A 19,894-nucleotide genomic window follows, 5' to 3' on the forward strand; every position below is an offset into this window, starting at 1 on the left:
GATTTAAAGAGTGATAAATAATGTATTTGAACATGGTCAGACTGAGAAGGCAGACATCAGGTCTGGACTAAAAACATTGGTTAAATACTCATTCATAAGAACATCTCTGAAAAGTTACAGGTATTTGTGTTATTTACCTACTTTTCAACAATATTCATTTCAAAAAGCTATCTTCATGTTGCACAATATACACTTTTTATTATACATTTTTTTACTATATTTCAAAAAAGAATCTTTACAAACCTTGTGAACGAGCTTTATAATGTACTTTATTTACACGTTCGTAAGCATTTGCACTTACACTGATTTGCAAATGCACTCAGAAGTATCAGATTCCACAAATTTATTTGAAATCAGATATGCACAGAAATACAGCTGGAGAGAAAAAAAATGAAGATCTGACGGCGCTGGAGTATGGAATAAGAGTATGTTCACAGAGTAATGAAGAAGATGCGTCACAACACTGCACGTCTGGACAGAAGGAACGGCGTGGTCCCAATCTTCATAGCTATGATTACTGATGGAAGACCGACCCCTGCTGCCACGGTAACAGAACAACAGCAATGACTCACTGAACCAAATTCACCAGTAATAGACTTCCATGGCTCATGTTCACACAGCACTATAGATCCTGACACTTCACACCACAGGGTCACACAAGTTCCATCACAAGAGGAATAGTGGAGCACCTAGTCACTATGGGAAAAAGAGTCTTTCAGTCAGGTCCAGCAGGGCGGCTGTGGCTTGTATGTGCTAATACACGCAGGCCTGTCTGACAAAATGCAAACAATGACAATGTCTGATTACACCGGGATAAATATGTACAAGTGCCCGTTTCCCTGGTATCATCCTCACTTCACTTACAGTCGTAGGTGCAGGATCTTGCTTGAAAGACATGGATCACGGGTTTTCCTTCAATATTTTCTGACTCCTCCCACAAAAAACCATTAAAACATGAAAGGACGAGAGCAGTAGTGGCTCTAGATTGTCATTCACAGAACTTGTTTTGTACTTTTTAGAGCATATCGATACTTACAAGTTTGTAAAAAATAAACTTTTTACATAATCTTACATTTTATTGCCTTTTTTCACTATTAAAAACATTTAGGCTGTAGTGCATTATAAAGTATAATACCTATGCTCTTCTTAATTGGCAATACATTATATAATATGCGATTATAATTGTCAGAATCAAAATTGTTTTATAGAGTCCTTCAACTGTTTAGCAGCACAAGAAGTTACTCTGCAATCTACAGTATTGACATATAGCTGATTTTGCTCCGTATTGATTTTCTTTGTATACCTCAATAAGTTAATACATTTTTCTCATTAGCTGGTGGAAGTTGAATAGACTGTGGTAAGGTGAATGCTTCACAAATGTTTCACAAATGTCTTGTTTCACAGCTTCTAGTTTTGAATGGGTCCACTCGTTTCCACTTCTTTCTAGGTTTACTTACAGGAGAGTTTTATAGTTTCACTTGCTGAGTGTTACTCTGGTCAGTGTGCTTTCCCTCCTATTGTTTCAGATGCCTAAGTGGGACAGTTGTATTGCCACTAAAAGGCAATGCAGTCCTAGTGTTTTGAAGGGGAATCTTGAGACCCCAGAGTACTTGAGTACCAAAAATGTTCAGCTGTGAATTCCCAGCATAAATTATAATGGCACCACAACCACTTTTCATCTAAAAAAAATAACACAGCTTAACTGCCAACAAAAGTGACATCACATATGGCACATACACTTTAGTGTGTGAGTGTGTGTGTGTGTGTGTGTGTGGTATGTCTTTCATCTAGTGGTATGTCATTCTCTGCTTTCTTAGAAACTTGGAAAAGTTTCAGGGTGGAATGAGATGGAATAAAATAAATTATCCACTTCCACCGAGTTTGGCATACAATAAAGTGGGTGAATGCACCATACATGGTAAAGCTGGCAAAAAATGTCCAGTGCTATGCATAGTGTTGGCCAGATCTGTACAGGACCACAGAAGCTGAGTACAGGAACACAGCATCACATACTCAGGTTCAGAGTGCATTGCAGGCTCATTCAAAATGTACATAATGCAGGCTTCAGAAGTGACATTACAGAATGGTCTTAGCTCCATCAACGGGCCACAAATATACATTAATGTCCTTTTGGCTTAAGCACAGGGAATCTATTTGTAGCCAATTCCTGACTATTTAGAGGAATCCTGTAGCTTGTGGAGTTTTAAGAGTCTGAATTCAGTCTATGAGATCTGTGACCCCTTAAGTGACAGTGATATGGTGAAGCTATGGCATGGGACTCAGACACAGCCTGTGACCAATAGTGAGCTGTCTGTGGCTACTGATCACTGTTCATACAGCCAGAATGCAGCTGGATGTCAGGTTCAAAGGGTGATAAATTAGCCCCATAGATATTTTAACCTGTTTCATGTATGCGCCTTAATTTGACTTAGATATTTGATTTATTAGATCTTCAATATTGTATGTATTTTTGTTTTCATTGTTTTCTGCCCTGACTGGCAAATTTGGACTGGAACGTAATGAAATCAAGTCTGAGGGTTCAAAGGTCAATGATGTCACTGCTCACGCTGGTGGAGTCCTCCTGACGGCTAACCTCCAGAAAGCTGCTGCTTCCAGCTCCCTTTTCCACATCTGGAACTGGTGCTTCCGCCGCCATAAAAGGCTCGGTGTCTTCCCCGGCAGTGATGAGAAGGGGCACAGGGGTCCTGGAGGGGCGGAAAGAGGTGGGGCAGGAAACGGAGGAGGGAACACTGCTGCTGCTGTCAGCAGCCAGCCTGCCGCTCAAGTCAGTGGGTGTGGCAGGTGCAGTGACTTGTCTGCTAGCCACGCTGCCCCCTAATGGAGCAGCTAATTCTGTCCTGCCCGTGTGCCTTGGAGACAGGTTGCTGGAGCTGTCTGACAGGTTGATGTGGGGGTCACTGCTGCGTCGGGGCCAGGAGGACAGGGGGAGGTGGCGCGGCCCTGGGGAGGGGGGGGAAGGCAGGGCCAGGGGCCTGAAAAGGCTGCCCCCACGCAGCAAATGTTCTCTGTGCAGGGCCTCGTCGATGCTGCGGCTCAGGTCGATGGGCGAGGGGGGCCGCAGGTCGAAGTCGTTGAGGGACAGCACGGACTCCTTCTCCAGGGCCCACTCCTTGGCCCGGTCCAGGCTGGAGCTGAGGGAGCGCTGCGGGGGCTGGCCCAGGGAGTGCAGCCTGAGCAGGGAGCCCGCAGAGCCGCTGCTGGCCCCGGCCTTCTGGTTGCGCGCGCGGTTGCTGTCCTTCACGCTGCGCGACGGAGCGGGCGGCTCGCGGTTTCGGATCAGGCTCTTGCTGATATCGGCCCCCGGGCGCTCCTGGCCGGCCCAGTTGTTGGGCAGCTCCCCCGAGCCGCCTCCTCCCACGCCGTTGCTTTCCGACTTCCGGCACGGGCGCCCCCGGAGGCTCTGCACAATCTTGGCCCAGCAGGTGTGTCTCTGCATGGAGGCAGAGGATGAGGAGGAAGAAGGCAGGTCCGCCCCGATCCTCCCCTCCACCAGGCCCGGGTCCCCCCTGCGGCCCCTGGGCCTCCAGAACACCCAGGAGGCCAGCAGCAGCAGAGAGAAGGCCCAGGCCAGCTCCAAGAGCCGGGCCCAGAAGTGCACCAGCCACCAGGCCCAGCTGAAGCGGCGCCAGTCCCCCAGCAGGCCGTACAGCCAGAGGGTGGCGTGGACATGCAGCCCGCAGCACAGGGCCCCCAAACACGCGCATACTGCCAGCACGCGGCCCAGCACCCGCCCCGTCCGCTGACCCTCCTGCCAGCCCTCGACCCTGGACACGGGCTCCTCCGCAGCGGGAGGGGGTGGGGGGCGGCGCAGGTGTGGGAAGGCGTAGAAGAAGAAGCCCAGGCACAAGCCCAGGCCCCAGGAGAGGGAGAGCGTCTGTAGCACCACCAGCACGGCGGGGGACAGCGCCGGGGACATGAGGTCGGCCCCCAGCAGCACCGTGCAGTGCAGCACGGCCAGCACGGCCACCAGGGGGAGCCGCTGCAGCCCGGGGGGCAGCAGCACCAGGCCGGCCCCGCGCAGAGAGAGCAGCGCCAGGGCGGCCTGCGCCCAGACCAGCATGGCCAGCGGGGGGTTGTACAGGGCAGCCACTCCGGGGTGGGGCAGCACCTCTCTGGAGCCGTAGGGGTCGATGAAGAAGTGGGCGGCCCGCAGCGCCCCCACCAGCAGCAGCAGGCCGTTGGCCAGGGCCAGACAGCCGCGATGGGGGCAGCGCAGCCCCGGGGACAGCAGCAGCCCCAGCAGGGCCCCGGCCGCCAGCAGCAGGAAGAGCCCAGCCGTGCCGTACACGTGCAGCTCCCAGGCGAAGGACAGCGTGTGGTGCAGGTCCCCCCACAGCAGAGCCGTGCCGTTAGGGCCCGCCCAGGCCACGCAGGGGCCCAGTCCAGAGACGCAGGGCTCCCGGGGGCTAGGGGCCGGGGTGGACGCAGGGCCGAAGGATGAGGGGTGTCCTAATGGGCCCGACGTGTTCCTCTGAACAGACTCCTCTTCAAGGCGCTCTCCTATCTTCAGAGCAGGGCTGCTGGTTTGCTCTGTAAACACAGGGAGGCAGAGCGACTGATCTACTGTTCTACTGTCCATTCAGCTCTTCTCTTACAGGCTGCTCAACTGGAAAACATACTCAGGCTAGGACATGAAAAGATTAACATAATTTTAAAGAGCCAATGCCCATGTTTCTTTATTATATCAGGATAATCAAGAATCAAACTTACCATATTATACATACTTAATGCCAGTGGCAGGAATTAAGAATTGTATAGGCTGGTTATTATACACTCAGCGAGCACTTTATTAGGTAGACCTGTACATCAGCTTGTTAATACAAATATTTTCCCTCTGAGTCTATATTTTCATGGTTTTATGGATTAATGGTATGCAAGCCCAAAAAATGTTCCCTAAAATACATTAAACTTTAAATTATAACAAGCTTATTTTAAATAAATCGAATTCACTCTTGCTCCTTTCACAATCACAAGTTCTGAAACATGCAGGGAGTCCTTTGGACCAGTAGAGGGAAGCTCACACTAATAAAGCATCTCTAAATAGAGAGGGAGCCAGTCCAACCTTTATGTTGCTTAGTGTTTAAAACCTCAGTATTAGAAAAAAAAACTTACAATGGGTGTCATTCATGGTGAAAATGCACCTAATTTTTTATTAGTGAAATCTTTCCACAAAAATCTGTTAATGTTTTTGCCTACATTAATATAATAAACTGACAGTAGCTTTCAGGAAGGAAGGTGTGCATGTGTGTGTGTGTGTTTGTGTGTGTGCATTCAAAGTCAAATCTTTTAAAAGGTTTTACTGTGTCATGAACAAAACAATTGCAATCGTGCCTCTATTAGGAAGAAATGATTTCCCTTCCCTCTGCTTCGCTTTCTCGTTTTTATATTATTATTGTTTATTCCCATCTATGCCATTAATTCCATTTCGTTCCACTTTTCTCTTTCCCACCCAAGCCAGGGCATCAAGTTACACACAAGACATCTACACCTCCCAGAGTGAGGTCTCCTGCCACAGGGCCAGACCACATCTGACAGAGCCCTGCTGCCCATGCTGGACAATTAACAGATCAATCAGCACACACAGTACTGACCACAGCCCAGACACCGTGATCACATTTCTGTCTTCTGTTTCCACATCGCTCCTGGAATCTGATCATCAGTGAAGTCATTTCCTTCACAAAACAACATGGCTGAATGATCCTACTCTTTAATGTCTTCCACGCCTACCAGATGTGGAAGACATTAAAGAACGGTTGGAACACACTGAAGTGATTAAATACAATTTTAGGTCATATTAAAGACACTTCAGTACTATGAATAGCTCAATCAGATATATGAAATTTAAGTCCACTTTTGTGTTTAAAAATGGCCTGAACTTTCCAGATAAACCTTTTCCTTGATCACGGGTATAAGTATGGGTAATGATACACACGTGTACAGACAGCACACTCGCACATGCACACACAGGATGTACCAGTCGTCCAACCAAAAACACCTAACCCACGCTCCTGAAAGCTACTTATACTTATATAATGAATATAGGCAAGAACATGAATCAATTTTATTTTTATGGAACGATTTCACGAATTTAATTTTTAGTGCATTTTTACCATGAATGACATCCATGGTAATTTGCATAGTGCTTTTATAATGTTGAGGATGTTTTAAAACCAAAGCAACATAAAGGTTGGACTGGCTCCCTCTCTATTTCGAGATGCTTTATTGGTGTGAGCTGCCCTCTACTGGTCCAAAGAACTCCCTGCATGTTTGTGAACTTGTGCAAGAGTGGATTAGATTTATTTAAAATACGCTATTTTTAAATTTCTGTGATAATTTAATATGATATTTACATAGCTGAATAGTATATATTCTGTGACTTTTAACACACACACACACACACACACATATTTCTAGTTCTTAAGCCTCCACTCAATATTTTGTCTCCAAAATCTTTTTATAAAAGGAGAGAGGGAGAAGAAAAGGGGTAACAGGAATGTTGAGGTACAAAGTGAACCACATGATTCCTAAACCTTTCCAGAAGCTCCTTTTGAAAGGAAAACCTCAGACAGTGTGGGAGGAGGGGGTGTTAGAGCGGGAGAAGGAAAGGAGGAGAACAGGTGGGGGAGAAGAGTGGGGGGCCAGGGGCAAGGGGTGAGGGAGGAGGGAGTGTTCAGGGTGGATAAAGGGGTCCTGACAGCAGGGACCGGATCAACACGCCTGTCAACAACCGACCACAATAGACCGCTTCTTATCCCACATGATTAGAAACCGCAGGAAGCACCAAGAATCCTGAAAATACCAACACATTCTCCTCATTAAAACACCACTGCAGACCACCCCTGGCTGGCTGCCCAGGACCAAAGTGGCTTATGTAAACATTAGTCTGATTTAAATGTTTTTCTTACCTAAAGCCTACAGATTAGAACAGTTGGTTTCACAGTATTTTTCCAATATTATAACATGTTTCTGTATTCAGAGTTTCACAAAAAAATCCAACATCCAACAAATATTAAGGAATGTATGCAATGTATGTATGAGGGATTTTAACTTTTTTTGACTTTTCTGTCATGGAATGTATGTATAAACAAACACAACTACTAAATCTGTGTACCAATCAGACTGAAGACAGAACAGTAGGAGAAAGAGGTGGACTGTCAGGAAGTGAGAAAAAAGAAAGACAAATGGCAGCCGTGCAGACAAAATTAGAAAAACAAGGCTCGCTCTCCCTTACTCTCACTCTCTTTCTCTCCTCTTTTCTATGTTGCTGTCCATGCTCCAAAAATACTGAATAAATCTTGGTGTTATTGCAGCAGGATCAGACGGCAGCACTTGCCAGGCAACTTTCCATTGTGGGAAATGTAAAAAGACTTAGACTATGGTGCATACACTTGACCTCTCTGCTCTGAACAGCAGCAGCCTGTAAACGTCCGCCCTGATCTAGCAGTGAGATGGAAACTGCACTGGAAATCACCCCATACGTTAAAAAAGAACAGACACTGAAAGAGCACGTAGAAACACAAACATATGAGCTCACAAAAGTGCACACATACCCATACACTCACGCTCATGACTGAGTCACAGACACACACACACACACACACACACACACGTACAGCACCTTAAAGCCAGCTCACTCAAACAGACATATGCAAAGGAATTCAGGATTTAACATTAGGCTGTAAAACATGGGATATGAACCAGTACGGATGACAGAATGCGCCATTCAAAGGACTAAGCAAATGATGACAGCTGGTAACAGTCAGTCTTCCCCACTATCCGTCCTCTCATCCCGGTACAGCCACTAAACAGCTCCATAGGAATTCACCCAGAAAACGCACCGTGAATGAGTGATGGGCCAGCAAGTAATGACATTTGTTTAACTTCCTGACTCACTTCAGCTGTGCAAAAGATTTTCCACTCCCAGTAAGGAGGAAGTCTGCAGTGGGGGATCAGACAAAACCCAGATGTGCTGCTCAGGTTTCACCACTGCAGTTATTTTGATAATGTGAACCCACTCACCAACCACCCACCCACACCCCCCCCCACACACACACACACACACACACACACACACACACCTGTACCTTCATGTCTGTGCATAGACAAACAACCACACACACACACACGTATCTGATAATATGAGCAGAATGACCTCTCATTGACCTGGGAGGGAGTGGCAAAGCCAGAGGAGTACAGGAAAATACTCAACAAAATACTAACTAAAATGTACTTCTTTAATATGCACCAATGAAATAAAATGAAAGAAAATAAATATTCAAAACCATTGTTACCTTGAAGAGTGGCACACTATGGCCCTCAAAATGTTTTTCCTTTTCTCTTCATATTCTCTGCCACCATCTCTCCTCCCCCAGCTCATATGGATTCAGTTAGCCTGGGTACTCCCAGTTCTTTCTCTCTTTCTCTCTTTCCCCTTCTCTCTCCCTCTCCTGTCTCTTATATCACACACCGCCACATTCCAGACCCCTTCATCTTCTGCTTTTCATCATAGCTGAGTGTGTGTGTGTGTGTGTGTGTGTGTTCATCATAGTAAATCAACTCATATTCATGGTTTTCCTCAGCATAAATAAAGCCATATATCACCAAGACACACAACCGCTTCTCCTGCTCCTACCTGTCTTTGCCTGTAGGCGGGTTGTGTTTAGTGTGGTCCTCAAGGGTGTCACTGGTGTCACGGTTGTGGTAGGACCTCCTGCTTGCTGGAGCTTGGGTGTGCTGTGCACTGACATTTCATCTGGAGACAAAGAGTGTGAGAGACACATAGCTGTCAGACAGATCAAACGACTGGCTAATGCATTTTTAAAGGTGAAACTCTTGCAGATCAGAGTAACAGTAAGTGTAAGTGCCTGGATTCTCACCTTTTCCAGCCCTGTGTATGCTGACAATGGGCTGCGTGATTGTGGAATTTGTTGGCACCATGTTCGTGGTACTCTGGAGGCCAGGAGACCGTGTGCCTGGTGAGGGGGTGGAAGGAAGGGGCTGAGGAACCCGGGTTGGTGCTGGGCTTGTAGGTGCTTTGGTTGCGATGGCAGAGTCAGCGTCAGATGTGGTCTGGCCCTGTGGCTGTACATAGGCCCGTCCTTCCCCAGGTGTTGTCAGGGTGATGGTTGAATTCTTGGACCCAGCCAACTGCTGATATTCTTCTTCTGCCTTTCTGTCTGGTCTCCACCCAGCCTGGCCTGAGGTCACCACCTCCTCCCTTACTGTGGAGTTAGGAAAGCGGGTGTGGTCTGAGCTGGTATTGGCTGATGGGAGCGGAGTAGCTTCCTGTGTAGCATTGCTCCGCTTTTGGTCTACAGTCACAGGCAACCCTACAGTGCTGGCAGAGGGAATTTGAGTTTGGCCCATTCCACTGACCGAGCTGGCAGGGTGTAGCAGGGAGGGGATTGTGGTGCTGATGGGTATGTTCTTTGGGTCGGCTGGAGAGGAGGAAACATCTGAATCCTGAGATGTTTCCTCGGTGTCCTTAAGGTCAGTGATGCTGGAATTCCCCTGTACCTGTGTCTCCTTCTTAGGGAGAGCTGCCGGGACCTCCACATCTGAGATCTCTTCATCCCCAAAAGCCTCATCCCCTGCTCTGTGGCCTACACTGCCATCAACTCCAGGCAATCCTTCACCATCTTTCCCGTCGAGTGGAGAATGTGTAGCAGGGCTCACTTCAGCAGGGGACAGTGCATCTGCGGGTGAGGCTGGCAGAGGGACAGGGCCGGGTTCATTTGAGGAGGAGCTCACTACCACCTGGCCAGATGATTGCTGGATGGAGACAACCAGGAGAGAGAGCAGGAGGAGCTGCGCCATCACTGTTGTCGGCCGAACAACGCAGCGTCTGACACTCTTTAGCACTCCCCCCTTCTGATCTCTACCATTCTCCTCAAACTAGACCCTGGAGCTCCTGCAAAAAGAAAAACAGAAACAGAAGAGCAAAATTATTATCCTCTAACTGCATACCACAGTTACTATGAAGTAGCAAATATCATGGTTACCATAGCTACTGGGTGGCCAAGTGCCACAATCCATATAATCAATTTTGTTTATTTATATCCTCTACCTCTCCTCCGAATTCAAAAATAAGCCTGTATTTTCAGACTCATCGCACCACTGCAACAGCACCCCTCCCTCTCCAGCCTGAAATGCAGTTCCTCCACAGCACGTTCAGCCAGCCACCCCTGCCTTTCACTGCAGCTTACTGAGCCGAGCACTTCTGGAAAGCCAGGTGGACTGCGGCTTTTCAATCAGCCACAATGTCCTGAGGGAACCCTCCCTACCGAACTCCTCCCTCCCTGGCAAACACTTCCGTCTGATTTTCCATCAGCTTGTGGGGCTCAGTCAGTACTTGCATGATTGTGATTTATTCTCAGACCACGGGGCACATCACTGGGCCAAGGATTAGTCAGACCAAGCAGGAATTAGTGAGGCAGCTCATATTGAAGTTATCATGAGGCAGTGGGTGCTCTGGTTAATCTGGCCTCAGGTAAGATGGTCACAATGAGGAAGCTGAGACACTAGGTGAGCAGGTTTTCAGGTTTCTACGCAGAGGGATGTTCCAAACTGAAGACTGGTCACAGTCTCTGTTCACATGAGAACAAGGCAGCCTATCGACCTGTCCTGTGTATATAAACAGCTTCAAACTGTCCGGACCACAATCCAGTGTCACACATTCCAAGACTAAAGCTGCAATCTGGCCCTAAACCTAAGTCTGTAACCTTTTGAGTACCAAGAGTCCTACTTTTACATCACATTACATTATTGGCATTTGGCAGACGCTCTTATCCAGAGCGACGTACAGTTGATTAGACTAAGCAGGAGACAATCCTCCCCTGGAGCAATGCAGGGTTAAGGGCCTTGCTCAAGGGCCCAATGGCTGTGCGGATCTTATTGTGGCTACACCGGGATTAGAACCACCGACCTTGCGGGTCCCAGTCATTTACCTTAACCACTACGCTACAGGCCTTCCTACTTGAGCCCTACTGAGCGACAATACTTTGTCTACTCCATTGTGCAAACCTCCAGTTCATTTCAGGAAGAGAGCTGAGTACACCAGTATAAGGTGGGGAATAATACATCATTTTGCTTTTCATATACGCAGCCAAATACATGGTTACCAGCACTAGGAAATGTCAGTTTATAATAGAGAATGATATGCGGAAAAATTATGGAAAAATATTTCAGCATAATTCGGGAATGGATTACGCAACAACCAGCAAGCAGACTTTCCACAGCCCTTTCCAAGGCGGGAATACAGAGGAGCACGCACAGAGAGAGAGGCAGCAGGGGGAGCACAGAGGAGGAGGAGGAGCACAGAGAGAGGCAGCGGGGAGAGGAGGAACACAGACGGCAGGTCTAAATGCAAGCCTGTTCAGGAGTGTGCTGAGTCAGTCAGCACAGAGGGCGAGGCTCAAGCCCCTCCAGAGAGCCTAGTGGCAACGCACTGGGGTGGAGAGGTTTGGTGTTCAGTTACAGTGAGTCATTCTCCAAACACACACACACACACACCAACACACAGAGCATACACTTATAGTATGTCCATACAAACGCATGCGCACACTCACACACACACACACACACACTTACAGACATAGACTACACTTACAGTAGACCTATGCACACACTCAAACACACACATAGGGTACACTCATCAATACAGGCAAACATAAACAGTACTGGCACTAATGATGAAAACACTGCATTGATAAACAGATTTAGATTATTCATGCAATATTTTGCAACACTTTTTCTTTTTGGCATCATAAATGCAATATGAAATTAATCGATAGTGAGTCATTCTCCAAACACACACACCTACACACAGAGCACACTCACAGTATGTCCATACAAACACATGTACACACACAAATACACACACATACACACACACACACACACAAACACAGACATAGACTACACTTACAGTAAACCTATGCACACACTGGAACACACACATAGGGTACACTCATCAATACAGGCAAACATAAACAGTACTGGCACTAATGATGAAAACACTGCATTGATAAACAGATTTTGATTATTCATGCAATATTTTGCAACATTTCTCTTTTTGGCATAATACATGTAATATGAAATGAATTAAATATCAACAAAAAATTAAAATGAAGACATAATTACAATTGTGTTTTTTTTTTTGCTTTTGTACTTTTTTCAATGGTCTAATTCACAATTACTTATGGTCACAATTTTGTTCCCACACATGGTCAAGAAGATAACTGTTTTGAACCCATTTTTACAGATGAAAATGGTTCTGAGAAATAACAAATAAAACTTCTTTAAGCACGGTGTTCCAAAAATGTATGCCAATACTGTATATGTATATCCACACATGCACAGTGCACAGACTGCTCACACATACATACGTACATATACATACATACAGTATATAGACACACACATATGTACACACACTGTCCCTTACACACAGACACTGGTGTTGAGAGCACAGGCACATTTTATTCAGATTATATGTTAGGAAACACATTAAGTCAGGCTGTGATCGTATAACTGTAAGAGCTTGTTAAACATGACGATACTCTCCAGCAGCCCTGCAGGCTGGCAGCTGGTCTAGCATCATTAGGGACAGGAGGGTTTTGGTCAGCTGGGACTGCAGTGACTCACTAGCTGTTCAATGGGCTGCCCGCACATCCGCCTGTTCAGCCGTGACTCTCGTCTGTGTGACTCCGGTCTGTGTGAGCCGTGGCGTGACAAGGAGCATCAGCAAGATCAAGTTCTTGAGAGGAGGACGTGTGCTCGTTTGTTCTCTCCTGAATCAATAGAGGCGGCTGTCACTGTATGGTAGACATATACACCGCAGGGCTTTCCAAATAGGGGAGAAAAGTGAGGAAAGCATGATACATACTCAGTCAAGCATGCTCATGAGTGTACAGGTGTGCAGGAATGAGAGACAAACATAGAAAAAAGGGACTAAAAAGACTAAATTTTAATACAGAGATGACAATATGCTGAAGAGTGAAGAGCCCCGATAGTAGAAATCATGAAACCGATGGAAAACGTTGGCATGCTGGCTCCCTCTCCTTTCAGACATATAGACGGACCTAAGCAATTAAGCACAGAGCACTGGATCTGTTTCTTTGTTATGCCGTAATTTAGCATTTAAAGTGAGATAAACAGCTATGACACTGTTATACTTCTAAACAGGGACGTAATATAGCCAGCCCTGTGTTCGCAAACTACATTTTACATTTACATTTTAGTCATTTGGCAGACGCTTTTAATCCAAAGCGATTTACAAGTGCATAGGTTCTACCATAAGTCAAAGCATCACATCCAGAAACTAGCAAAATACACATGAAATGCTGTTCTAAACATAGTTGTCATCAGAAGTGCTTTTTTTTTTTTTTTTGGGGGGGGGTTAGACAAGGATAGGGATATCAGAAAGGAGGGGTATGGGAAATCAGGAAGGAGGACTAAGGTAGAGTTTGAAAAGGTGGGTTTTGAGTCTGCGTCGAAATAGGGGGAGGGATTCTGCTGTTCTGACAGTGGTAGGCAAGTCATTCCACCACTGAGGAACCAGAACGGAAAACAGGCGTGAACGTGCAGCTTGACCGCCAGGTGCACGTAGAGAGGGAACCATAAGGCGATCAGAGCTGGCAGACCGGAGTGGTCTAACTGGGGAGTAGGGAGTGATCAGGGATTGTATGTAAGGTGGGGCAGTCCCCTTAGCAGCCTGAAATGCCAACACTAGGGCCTTGAAACGGATGCGTGCGGCAATAGGAAGCCAGTGGAGGCCAATGAGAAGCAAACTAGACATTTTTAGCATATTTGGCGTAATCCCTAACAGAACATCTCCTCATATCCATGAACCCCTCCCGTAGGTCAGATAGTCCATCAAGAAGTGTAATTGAAAATGTGCGAGTCAGAAACTGTCATGAGTCAGCTGCACATGCTAATACAGTCAGCCAGTCAGATGTGTGTGTGTGTGTGTGTGTGTGTGCATACACGCAGTTGCGCATGTGCACGTGTGCATGCGTTTCCGTGTGTGTGTGTGTGTGTGTGTGAAAGCATGTCTGTGTATGTGTTTGTAAGTGTGGTATTCTGTGTTTATTCTGGAAAATTCTTGATTCTGTTGACTCTCGGCCAGCTGCTCATTCTCATCCATACGTCGAGTAGGAGGAGAGAACAGAGCAAAGGCCAGAGATAGAAGCTCACAGCTGCACCACCTCTGTGCTAAATGTTTGCGCCTGTATTGGGTGACACATGTCTAAATCTGGACATTACAGGACATTGGCATTTCCATCATTTGTTTGATAGTGGTCTAACACAATCCAATCCAGGTGTAATCACTCCCATTCAAACTATCAAACCATCACCTTTATTTGCTGTTGTTTATTTTGCTGTCTACCTATAATTTTAATCCTTTCTTTTTGGTCTTCGTCTTTATTTTCTTTCAGTTTCTCTTATGTCTGTATGCCAGCATTTCTAATCCAAACTTTAGGTGTGATGTGAAAGGATTAGAAGTGATAAAATTCACTTAAAGGCGTAAAGATTACAAGTAGTGAAGGATATACAGAGGTAGGTATGACAGAGGGAGGGAGACGGACTTGAGGAACTGACAGAGACAGCGAGTGTGTTAAAGCCAGCAAGCTTACACTTGTCAATGTGCTTGAGTATTTGTATGAGAGTGAATGTGTGCAGCTGTCTGTATGGGAGTGAGAGCATGTGTGTCAGAGGGGGCAGGGTTTCCCATCAATGGGGGTTCAGGAGTGTCCCAACAGAGGCTACGACAACAGCTTGGCATGCCAAGATCACGAAAATGCCTTGAGTTAGACTCAAATATAAGTCTTATTAAATTAGTGTCAAAAACAGTAAATGAGGACATAATTAATATGCCTGTCTGTATACAAATATGAGTATCAATACTGTGTATGTACACATCTATGAATGTGTGGAAGTGTTTCAGAGTCTGTGCGCGTGATAATTTGTGAATGTGAGGTTATGCGCTGTAAGTGCACTTATGGGGTCTATTTTTAACTGAAATTTGCCTGCAGGGACAAAAGGAGATACAGGCAGTGCGGATGGGTGAGCTGGCACACTGCGCCTCTGCCACCGTTATTCTCTCACAATCACTCTTTTATTCCTCTGCCCATGAGAAAGTAGGGCTATTTCTACAACTACCACCCCTGCAACAGGCTTTACATAGGTACTTTTACTTTGACTTTTTCTGTGTAGAGTTGCAACCAGGCAGGGATGTTTCATTCAGGTGTCCCGTGTTTTATTTATATACGCTCGTACAGTATGTGTTTTTGCTGCTCCAACCTTCGGCACAGTTCAGCTCATTAATGCCACTGCTGCGGCCAACTTACAGACAAGCTGTGGGCAAAGTTACTATCAAGCCAATAATGTAACACCAAGTCAACAGTTTTGCAATGAACATCGCTCCGCCCCACTACTTTGCCATCTCTTCTGTGTTATTCTGCCTTTTACATATCATTTGTATAAACATCTTCAACTTATTTTCATTCAGTTCAGTCCAGGCCTCACTCACAGAGTCAGCCAGAGAAGAAAAACATTCACTTTCTACATAATTAGAGGGCAGGGTGCACATACACACACACACACACACACACACACACACTGAAGCACACACACTCACCAACCCATACACACAACCACATCCATACACGCACAGACACACACACACACACACACACACACAAACACACACACCTGCAAATGCACACACACACAAACACACACACACACAAAAAGTCACAAATACACACACTCACCAACAAATACACAAGTTGTCCAACTCAAAATTCCAGAGGAAGAAAGAAAAATTCTATGAATTTCCTGCAAGTTCGGTTAAGATTTCCAAGAAATGACATGGTTATTTTTGGATGAAAGTGATCTGTATGTTGTCCATTTTTCAAATATCAAATCCCAATACAGGAAACATCTTGAATTCTGAGCAATGTTGAGCAATATTATTAATATTGGATTATTGTAAAATTACTAAGAAAGAAAAAGAAAAGCAGATAATATGCTACTGTGTATGTGTGAGGTGTGTGTGTGCACACATGCATGCGTGTGTCTGTTGGGGAGCCCGTCGAAGGCTATGCTTCACCTTTAGAACTGGTCAAAATCTTTTTGGAAAAATGGAAAAGATTTTCCATCATTTGGTCTATGCTCATACAATATGTACCAGTGATCATCCAATTTACAGACAGAATCAGGTCTGTCCCTCAGTGCCCTGTGAATTATCACTGAGACACAGAGGATGCAAGAAGGACATTGACAAAAGCAAATGATGACGGGATAATATAGAGGACAGCCAGGGAAAGTGAGAGGTTAAAAAGGCTTTGCTGAGACAAAGCACAACAGAACCGTTCTGCAGAGAACACAGGCGTGCAAGTGGGAGCAGAGATTTAGACAGAGAGAGAGAGTGGGAGTAAGAACAGACACTCGGAGAGGAGAGGAGGAGAAAGTCAGAGGGAGAAGTGAGGACAGAGGGTTGTCATGTGAAAGGAGGAGGAGGAGGGAAAATATGAGCACGAGAGAAAGAAAATAACAGCACAGAAAAGAACAGGCAGTTCAAGCCAATAATAAAAATGTCTGCCTTCCCTCCTTCATCCATCTCCTCCATGCCTTAACTGTACTGGCAGGCCACTGGAAACAGGCCGACAGGAACGCTTCAGCATGGCTGCCTTATTCAAAGGGCTAATCAGGTTCCCATTCGGATAAGAGCCTTATCAATCCTGCCGGCTGTAAATCTCTGTTGCCTGTGTCTATTCTCCACAGTGCAGCGTAGCATATATCTCTGCATTATTTGTGTCTGTTCTACACTTACAGTGTAAATATATTGTTTGCGATTCATCTCCATTAACACGTTATTTCTGTGCCTGCAGTGTATCTACAATAGTCAGTGCAGTCGTCGGTGTGTCTAATCGACAGCCTCACATTGGCTAAACCAATGCCATAAGCCTCTCTGTACGTGCACTGTACTCTATCATGGTTTAAAATTATGTACACGCTCAGTATAAATCTCAGGCTATGAAAAGAGCTGGCCATGTCTACTCTGGACTAACACGGGATAAACATGTGTCAGGTAGCCACATGGGAATGACACCTACAGCTGCACAGCAGATATGAGGAGAAACCTGGCTGAAGTGCATAGAGTTCCAGTACACATGTATTTGGTGTTTGTCAGAGATATAGGGCAGAGGTAAGGCAATCTTCTGACCATGAAGATTCTGCTGTGCAGGAATGTAAACATACCAGCGTCTCTGCTCACTATCAACTCACTCTCTCTTAGACAGACACTCACAGTCACACCTTCTCATAAACACATGCACACATGTACATGTACAGACACATGCATGCACACACACACACACACACACACACACAAACCGGCACACAAACACATGCCCATGGCACACACTTGCACATAAACACAGACACACATATATACATGCACCCATACTGTACATTTCTGCTTCACGGCACAGCTAAGACACAGAACAGGCTACCTCACCTCAGTATCAGTTTTATCATAATTGTGTTCATTATTGTTTGACAATTTTAGAATAATTTCCCTTTGTGCTCTCTCTGCAAGTAATTGATCAATTATCAGCCAGTTAACTGATCCAGGGCAGATCGGTAAATAAAAAAATGTAAAAACATACAACATGAGCAGTGTGTCATAGTGTCATAGACAGACCCAAGCAAAAAATACTAAAAAACATATGAAGGCATATGAAGGATTATCAGACAGCTGACAGTTGCTGACAGGTTGGGTATCTCCAGGCACCACTTTAATTGAGAGAATTCCTCCATTACCCACGATGAGCAGCATATGGGTCACCCCACACAGTGGTTTTGGACATGTCAATTTAGGCAGTGCTAGTGTATTATAAAACATGGTTTTATAGAAAGCCTTGTCTACAATATAAAAGAGATATCTCTGAGAAATGTCAATACATCGGGTGCCACTACATCATAATTGACCGTTTTAATGCTTTGAACTTGGTGTCATGGTATACATATCCTATTATGAATTTCAGGAAATTCATGCAAAACCAAGACATTAAACTCAAGAGGTGCCTTCACCTGAGTTTTCCCCTGTGGGAAGGGCCTGGTGTTGTGGTTTTCGGGATGAAAAACAGGTGGATCCAGATTCTCCAACGGCCCTGACCCAAGGCTCAACACACATCTGCCAGTGCTCCCACACACACACAGCAAGCAAAAGCTCACAGTGTCCAACTGCTTCTTGCCAGCTTGCTTCTCAATCAATAGGTCTCAGTCACGCCTACTCTCCTCTTTCTGACAACTTGTTGCTCCAGGCAAAAATATCCTATTCCGAGTGCAACATGGTAATGATAACAATAATCATAAAAAGCTTCCTCACTTTGAGTTCAATCTGTCGTTCTTCAGCTTATTTCTGGGTAGGATGGTTGTGCCAGTTTTACTGTTCAGAAGGACAGGGTGCAATAGGGAGCCTCTGAAAATTACTGAAAGCTTGTGTTCCTATGGTCACGTGTGTGTCTGGCTACTGGAGGACTCGTATCGTATGCTCAATTGCTTATTGTCCAAAAACACTCTTCTCTGCAAGCATTCCGAGTCGTGCCTCTGGCTTCACCGTATTCCCCCATCTAAGCATGCTATGTGAGCCTATTTTGTTTCAGTGCTGCTGTAAAGACGTGTCCAGGTTACATTATGTCACATTACCCCGACAGAGAGGGCTAGTGTAGGCTAATTGCTCAAAAATAGGACTACAATTGCGTAGGGATCAGGAATAGTCATACCATTTCACTGACACAGAGCAGGATCTTGCACCTAAATCAGCATTACCGTTACAATCAACAAAGATAACGTGTTACTAATAAGAGCTGATAAATACAAAAAGAAAAATATTGTATTGTATTTGCAAAAACATCGTATTTGTATATTATAACATTTGGTTCTTCTCTTATTTACGTTCCATTTATGCAATGCATTTTCTCAGCAGTGTCGTTAGTTTAGAATAATTCAATATCTACCTTAGCTTTGTATCGTTCCTCGTCGACAGGCAATGATACGCTGCTTCCGTCACACCTTTAAGCATTCGTTTTAATCCGTGCGTTTAGCTTCCTCAATTCACCTGCTTCGCTGCCTCTGGAAAACGGATGCGTGATGAGATTGTTCTGTCACTGCCATAATACTATAATATTTTAGCTACTACCTCTCGTTGCAAGTCGAACCAAAAGCTAATTCACGCCCCCTTCTTGCTCCCCTCCTCGTTCCCTCCCTCGCTGACTCACTCACATGCGGATCAACATGATCGCAGCCAATAGCCTATGACAGTTGTAGTTACACAACGACCAATATCCATACTACCGTAGGCTACACTTGAATGACATACAACAAAATTTAATTTCGATGGAAATGCTGTGTTTAAATGTATACTGTTAACGTCCAAAGAAAAAGGTTGCATGAGTGTAGCCTACAATAGCATATAGCCGGCTCCTACCACTACTGCAGAGTATTCCACATAACATTAGCCACTTCAATTAGGCTATATCCAGGGTGTTTTTTTTAATATATATATATAATGTCTTTTTCTTATTACTTATCAAATATTGTTGAGCAGATTAAGTGAGCCCTGCTCAAAGGCAGAAGGCCAAGCCAAACCCAGTAACTACTTTTGGCTTACATCCACATCTTCTGCACCTCATGCCATTGTCAATTTAACATGTTGAGGCAAATACTAAAAGAAGACAATAAAATAAGTACATAAATGCATTATATATGTGTAGGCAAGATGTAGAATGTTGCCTGAAGTCAGTGCCTTTTGGTGGAGTTCTGGGAGCAAAGAATTTCACCCAAAAGTAGGCTACTGTACTTC

General features: G+C 45.3%; 1 protein-coding gene across 3 annotated transcripts; it reads right to left on the reverse strand.

Annotated features, from left to right (window-relative positions):
- Positions 1-244: 244 nt before the first annotated feature.
- On the reverse strand, positions 245-19,238 carry LOC133138807 (proline-rich transmembrane protein 3). 3 transcript variants are annotated; one of them, XM_061257869.1, is made up of 5 exons: positions 19,050-19,238; positions 12,667-12,812; positions 8,898-9,931; positions 8,654-8,773; positions 245-4,551 (listed from the first exon to the last, which is right to left on the reverse strand). In XM_061257869.1, the coding sequence occupies exons 3-5, from the start codon at positions 9,835-9,837 to the stop codon at positions 2,540-2,542; spliced, it is 3,072 nt and encodes a 1,023-aa protein (XP_061113853.1). In that variant the 5' UTR covers positions 9,838-9,931; positions 12,667-12,812; positions 19,050-19,238; the 3' UTR covers positions 245-2,539. The 3 variants fall into 3 exon arrangements, with proteins under 3 accessions (XP_061113853.1, XP_061113852.1, XP_061113854.1); XM_061257868.1 differs by lacking the exon at positions 12,667-12,812; XM_061257870.1 differs by lacking the exons at positions 12,667-12,812; positions 19,050-19,238 and adding an exon at positions 10,088-10,226.
- Between the last annotated feature and the right edge of the window lie 656 nt (positions 19,239-19,894).

This window comes from Conger conger, chromosome 10, assembly GCF_963514075.1.
Source record: "Conger conger chromosome 10, fConCon1.1, whole genome shotgun sequence".
In the NCBI taxonomy this organism is placed as follows: Eukaryota; Metazoa; Chordata; class Actinopteri; order Anguilliformes; family Congridae; genus Conger; species Conger conger.